This window comes from Kryptolebias marmoratus, unplaced genomic scaffold (assembly GCF_001649575.2).
Source record: "Kryptolebias marmoratus isolate JLee-2015 unplaced genomic scaffold, ASM164957v2 Scaffold230, whole genome shotgun sequence".
In the NCBI taxonomy this organism is placed as follows: Eukaryota; Metazoa; Chordata; class Actinopteri; order Cyprinodontiformes; family Rivulidae; genus Kryptolebias; species Kryptolebias marmoratus.
In genome coordinates, this window is record NW_023665964.1 from 1 (window position 1) to 6745 (window position 6745).

Here is a 6745-nt window from a genome sequence, read left to right on the forward strand (position 1 = left end):
TGAGGAGAGTCAGAACAACCAGACAAGTGCTGGAGATGAAGTAAAAGAAGCTGCCATCGTTCCAACAGGACTGGACATCAAAGTCTAGTAAAAGGGTACCTTGTCTGTCCACAGGAAGGAAACATTCATACTGATGAGCGTTTACCACCTGTGTTTGCTTGTTGTTCTTTATCCATTGGATAAAATCTGCATTTGAACATTCACAGTTAAATGGATTATTGTCCAGATCCAAGTATTTCAGAGAGGGGAGAGAGTTGAGGACAGCCTCGTTGATCACAGGGATCTCACTGTCCGTCACTTTCAGATATCTGAGAGCTGTAAGGTTGGCCTGTCTTAGAAAATCCAGAGACTTGAGCTTGGACTCTGAAAGATCAAGAATCTCCAGGTTTGGTATTGGTAAAAATAATTTTGGCTCCAAATATGTTAAAACTGTCTTTGTTAATATCAGACTCTTGAGCTCAGGGTTGAACTGAAAAATGTCCACATCGATCGTGTTACTAAACATCTTTTCAGCTGTAAAACTCTCTAAATGATTCATATCGTCCAAAATTTTACTTTCTTTTTCATAGGGCTCGAAAAAGATATTCATGTTCCAAATCAATGTAAGATGTTTTAGAGATTTAAAGGAAAAGAAGTTTTCATAATTGTTTGAATGAAAAATTTCAGAAGAACCACTAAATTTGAAGTATATTGTGAGACTTTTCAGGTTTTGTAAAACATTAAGAATAAATTGAGACTCAAGCGTCTTTGATGAATTAACAGATTTCAGGTTTTTTAGTCCATGAAGTGTTTTTATGTTTGCCTTTCCAAGAATGAATTCCACATTTAACTGTTTCATAGACTTTAAACCTTCAATTCCATCTGGTGTAAACGTTTTTATAGAATTGTGGATCATATCCAAAACTTCCAGCTGTTGCAGTGAAATCATAAACATGTCTCCGAATCTCGGCAGCATATTGTTACTCAGATCCAGTTGCCTCAGGTCAACAAGATTTTTAAAGACACACCTATCCACATTTTTAATTTTGTTATTGTTCAGCAAAAGCACTGTAAGATGTGTCATGTTTATAAAATCTTCACAAGTCAACTCAGAGATCCGATTGTTTTCCATTTTCAAGATCTCAAGGAAGGTCAGGCTTCTTACATCGTATGGAACCTTGGTGAGCTGGTTGTGACTCACATTCAGGGAGCGCAGTTTACTCATTGACTGTATCGAGCCTTTTGGCAGGTCAAGTATTGAACACCAGGACACATCAAGCTCTAAAAGCTGAGAACACGGTGCAAGTTTGAAAGTGAAATTGTTAAGCTGGGCGTCAAACAAATTCAGCCTCCTTAGTTCTTTGATTTTGCAGACTGTAGAGAGCAGATGTTTCTTAATCCACTTGTCTATGTAATTTAGTTGAAGATATCTCAAGGAGTTAAGACTCTGCAGGACTTTTTGGATTTCTTCAAAACAAAACTTAACACCATCAAGCGAGACCTGGGTTATGTTTCTCAGTAATATTTTGTCAGGTATGTCCCATTCCATGGTTAATTTATTAGGTACAGATGTTGAAAGATGTAACTTCTGGAGGTAAGGAAAGATTGGTGTTGTGATGCTGAACTTTTTGAGTCCATAACCAGAAACACTCAGCTCTTTCAGACTTGAGGAGAAAATTGAATCCAGATCTTTGGTCTCAAAGGAAGAAAAGTAATTGCATGCAACACTAAGCCTCTTTATTTTTGGTAGCTGTAAGATTGGCTGAATGTCAGCGATCTCATGAAGGTGGTTGGTGTCTAACTGCAGAGTTTCTAAGCTGGTCAGGAACTGGAAGGCTGAGCTATGAATGAACTTGATCTTGTTCACACTGAGGTCGAGCAGAATGAGGTTGGACAGGCCCTGAAATATGTTGCTAGTTAAGTTGGTCAGAGAATTGATTTTCATGTCAAGTGTTTTCAACAAAACTAAATTGATGAAAGATCCATCGTCCACATGAGAAATTAGATTGCTATTTAGTACCAGAGTTCTCAGTTTTAACATGTGAAAAAAATCATCTTTGTTAAGTTTTTCAATCTGATTGCCACCAAGGTCTACTGAGACAGCATCTCTGGGGAGGTCATCAGGGACAGTCACAAGACCCCTGGATTCACAGTCCAAAGAAACTTCAGCAGACAGATTCTCCTGATATTGGACAGTGCAGTTTTTGAGTGAATAAGACAGTGAGGGGTTAATAGGAAGCAGAAGACAGAAAAGCTTCAGAATAAAGTGTGAAGAAAACCTTCCCATCGTGGCAATGCTTGTTAATGCTTGTGAAGTTATTAAAGTTGTCCAAGGCTGAGCATCTGCAGGAGACATGCACACAAAATGCAATAAAATATTTGAATATTATTTATTACTGCGTTATTCATTAAAATTAAAAAAATTCTACTTTGGAAAATGCAGGTAACTGTGATGCTAATAGGTGACAAGAAACCATAAAGGAAATGAAGAAAAATTTCAAAGTGGTCAGTGTTGTTTGGCTTATCCCTCATTAGCAACGCTTTCTGTGCACACCAAGTCAGTGCTAAGGTTGTTGGTCCAAAATCTCTGAGAACTGAGGAAGAGAGCTAATCAGTAACACAACTGAGTACATAAAATGGAGAACTACTAAAAATAAATAGGTATGAACGCAACAATCAAACTTATAGTGAAAAGAAATCAATCTTTTATGACAAGGAAAAGTCAAAATGGCTATAATTCCATCATTTCTCAACATAAAATGATCTCAGTCTAAAATTTTGTCATGAAAGACGGTGGGCGTGTTTACATTTCTTCAAGGAATACCAGGTCTTTATTCAAGCATTGTTTAAGTATTGTTAAAAATGTTATAAATAACATTACTAAAAGCATCCAGTTTCGTTAAGATTTATTTATTTTCAAGCTAGGAAACTAAGCATGAAGTTACAGACAAAGAATTATTTTGATACTCACAGTTGATGACCACATCTTCCTGTTGTGCCTGTTTGTGTTAAACAGCAAACTGAGGCAGTTCTCTTAGAAACCCTTCCTCCTGAACAAATGCATGAGAGATGGGGGTGTTACCAACTCTGTGTGTCAGCATCTAAGATACGAGAGGGGCTAATGTTTGTGTGCTTTCCCATCCATCCATCCATCCATCCATCCATCCATCCATCCATCCATCCATCCATCCATCCATCCATCCATCCATCCATCCATCCATCGTCTTTTTCTGCTTCTCTTTTCCATATCACCGGGGTGCTTACATATATTTTTTTATTTGTGCATTTCAGCTTTGGATGGGAATGTGTAATTTTATTGCTTTACATACAAAGTTCCATCTGCTTTCTTTCGATTTATTTATTTATTTATTTTTAAAACAAAACTCCATCTACTCGAAATGAATTCACCTTTATTAATTCAGTGGTAAGAAACAAGCACTGGGTGGCACTGTTAACCCGTCTGTTGTCTTCACATTCTGTCCAAACCTCTTGTCCTCAGGGTCAAAACTGACCCACCCTCACTAAAGATTTAAAATGAAGCAGTTTCATTTTATTTACAATCCCGAATCTATTTTGCATGAAAAAACAACCTACCATTCATGAGAAACAGTGTGAATATCAGAGGTTTTGCTTTTTACAGTGCAGAAAATCTGCATTCATTAAATGGACATCAGCAAATTTTATTTTAACAGAGCTTCAGGACCAAATTATAGTTGTTTTTTAATTTTTTTTAAGATACTGCAAAAGTAGTAAACAGTGTTTTTTTTCTATTGATAGTACTTGTACAGCCAAAGTAAGTATCAAAAATGTGCAGAATGTAGTTTTTAATGCAATTTACTGAGAAGACTTCTAATAATAATCATATGTGAACAACATAAACCAACAAAACAATGTTAGCGCTCAGATTCCATGTTGAGTCGAGTTATTTCCACACCACATTTTAGCTCAATATCTGCAAAATTGTTGAAGTTATAACCATTTTTTTGTTTGATAAGGCTGACAAGCTGTGGCAGCCATCTTAAATCAGAATGATCTCAAAGGAGAATCAGTTATAGATGTACTTCCAATGACATATTGACATATTTCTGAACAAGACAACACAAAGAAAATGCACTGAAAGATAAAACAGATCATCATTTATTAAACTTAGAGAAGATAAACATTATATGTGTATGTATAGTGTAATGATTGATTGCACAGATGGCAGAAAAACAGCAAAGGTAAGTACACTAGGTAAATAATAAATTACATCAGTAAGTATATTTGAACACCAGATGACAATGTGGTTCAACAAAAAGGGGCCAAAATTGTAAAACACATCCATGCTCACACTCACACCTAAAGCTATTTTAGATTTCCTGATTCCCCCTTTTTTAGTAGCAATAAACTCAAAATCCACAAAAAAACCCTGCAGCCTCCTAACTGTGGGACAATAGTGCTAAGCATTTGTACCACTCTGCAGCCCAGAAAAACATTTAAAAATCAAAAAATTATTTTAAAAAAAGGCTGACAAATAAGCTGTTGCAGTTGTGTTTTAAAGAAAACCCTTCTTTGCTAAAGTTGTTTGATCCAGGTGCGACCTGTCTTCCAGGTGTTGGCGGCCTCACAGCTGTGCTGGTCCAGTCAGCAGGTCTGTGTCCTCAGTGTCTCCTGTCTGCAGAGCTCTCTGGACATTCTGCCAGAAGACTCCTGGGTGTTGAGCAGCCTGAGGCCAGCTCAGGTAGGTGCGTTTCTTCACCAGCTTCCTCATGCGGTAGTATGGAGACAGATGACGAGAAGGGATGTCCTCCAGAAACAGCAGGATCAACACATCCTTCTGTTCGTCAAACAGACGAAAGCTGCGAAAAGGAAGATAAATGAAAGATTGTGTTTGCAACACAGCTTTATTATTCATTGTAATACTCACTGTAACCTATTCAACCTAATAAAGATATAATGCATATAATAAGTGTAAATTAGTATGGAAGATACTGAATAGCAAGCGAACAAGGGGGAAGATCTTCTAATCTAAACATTACTGCTTTCAATTCAACCAAATAATTTCAACCACAGTTAGTTTTATTTATAAATGTTTTTTCATATTTATTTTTATTATAAATGATATCTAGAAGTTCATCAGTTACTTTTAAAACCTACAGTATGTGCTGTAAAGCCTAAATGAAGTGAGCAAATGTCTCTCATATGGCCTGTTCCTTTGTAATCTTTGGACAGATTGGTGTTTGAATCTGTTTCAAACCATCATTTATAATGTATGAGAATGATCAGGCTCACAGGTAATGGCTGAAAAAGAAGTGAAGAAACACAGAACAAGGGCCAAGGGGTGTAGCTAGTGATGTAAACCACAAATCTTCAATGAGCATAAAGCAAAACTAAAGAAACCACAACAACAGAGTGAACAGAACTTCACCGAGCTTGAACTGCCAGGACTACCAAAGAAACACTGAGAAACGAAAAGCTGGACCAACCTGGACTTTGTTTTGTCCAGTTTACCTGAAATAAAACATGTATAAGTATAACAGCGCCCCCACCTGGCCATCTGGATCTCTCTTGAGCACCATTCACTCTGCAGGTAGTGGCGGCTGATCACACAGATGGTCTTCCTGCTGCCATAAATGGCATCAGTGATGTTCTCCATGATGGGTTTACCTGTGGACACAACAGGTGTGACGTTTGAAGTTATTTTTTCATACAAGATAACACACTGTCTGCAGTGGGCAGACAGGCAACTAAAAATATTCACATTTTTTTAATAAAGCAATACACTGATTTTTTTTTTTTTTTTTTTTTTTCCCCTGATTTTGGCCATGAACCACTCTTGACTCTGAGTCATACTATTTCTTCCTCCTTGTCCACAATCTTTATAATGTATATCTGTTTTATATCCTATCTGTCCAGGGTGCCTGCTTCTTGCACAGTGACTGCTGGAGATAGGCATCAGCTCCCTGCAACCCGGAAAGGAAAAACAGGTAAAGAATATGGATGGGTGGATGGATGGATGAATGTTTTATATCCTTCGTTACAAGACTGCTGTCTCACAAAGTACTTTTAAAAATGAGAAGTGTGAAGTTATTCTAAGTTTACACCACAAACCACATGAAAACCAGTCAAACGTACGATAAAGTGAGCCTCGAGACCTGATGCATATTGAGAGTTGAGAGAGTGGATGTGAAACCAAAACAGATAAAAACAAAGCCCTAAGTTCTCAGTTCACTGCCTGCCTGACAGGAAGGAGATAAGAGCTGAAGGCGGACCAAGGCCGAATATATATGTTTGGTTAAAAAACAAGGACGGCTGTTGTCCAAAACAACTGCACTCTAATAAATAAAAAGAAAACATGTCTAACATATAAAACAAGCTGCATTAGTATGCAGAGGGTAGAATGTGCTCAGCTCTGATAAAGTTCATCACATTGTGTTTTATTGGTCTTATTTAATGCGGATGAAATTTCATTTAAGAGGTCATGTCATCCGCTGTCCTTCCTTTCTTGTGCTTAAGTTGAGGCCTATCTCCAACATGCTCCCATCTGGGCAGTCAGACCCACACTGGATCTGTAGTACTGTTGGCTACTGCTGCATTGAAAACTGCTTGAGTTTTAAAGTAAAAAAGCTTGAAAGACTAACATTCAAATCTTAAAATGACCAACAAAGGCAGAAACAGTAGAAAATAAAGATTGACCTGGTTGGAAGTCTCTGTGGTGCAGACAGAGTCTCCAGCCCTGCTCTCCCTCCAGCACTGGAAGCATCTCTCTGTAGACCCAGTCCTCGTC

The 6745-nt window shown here is 37.7% G+C and overlaps 2 protein-coding genes across 2 annotated transcripts; both read right to left on the reverse strand.

Annotated features, from left to right (window-relative positions):
* Positions 1–4: 4 nt before the first annotated feature.
* LOC108229644 (toll-like receptor 13) lies at positions 5–2987 on the reverse strand (the record flags this gene model as incomplete). Its single annotated transcript, XM_017405311.3, has 2 exons — positions 2951–2987; positions 5–2322 (listed from the first exon to the last, which is right to left on the reverse strand). A coding segment is annotated over exon 2 (2262 nt), but the record flags the coding sequence as incomplete, so codon positions are not given.
* Positions 2988–4077: 1090 nt separating this feature from the next.
* LOC108229645 (toll-like receptor 13) lies at positions 4078–6739 on the reverse strand. The gene is made up of 3 exons (XM_017405313.3): positions 6655–6739; positions 5508–5625; positions 4078–4817 (listed from the first exon to the last, which is right to left on the reverse strand). The coding sequence occupies exons 1-3, from the start codon at positions 6719–6721 to the stop codon at positions 4583–4585; spliced, it is 420 nt and encodes a 139-aa protein (XP_017260802.2). The 5' UTR covers positions 6722–6739; the 3' UTR covers positions 4078–4582.
* Between the last annotated feature and the right edge of the window lie 6 nt (positions 6740–6745).

Excerpts from the sequence above, each read along its gene's own strand:
- LOC108229645 (XM_017405313.3), bottom strand. The coding sequence starts at position 6,721 with ATGCTTCCAGTGCTGGAGGGAGAGCAGGGCTGGAGACTCTGTCTGCAC. Across the intron at positions 5,626-6,654 it reads CCACAGAGACTTCCAACCAG|GTAAACCCATCATGGAGAAC; the intron begins GTCAATCTTTAT and ends TTGTGTCCACAG. Across the intron at positions 4,818-5,507 it reads AGAGAGATCCAGATGGCCAG|CTTTCGTCTGTTTGACGAAC; the intron begins GTGGGGGCGCTG and ends TCCTTTTCGCAG.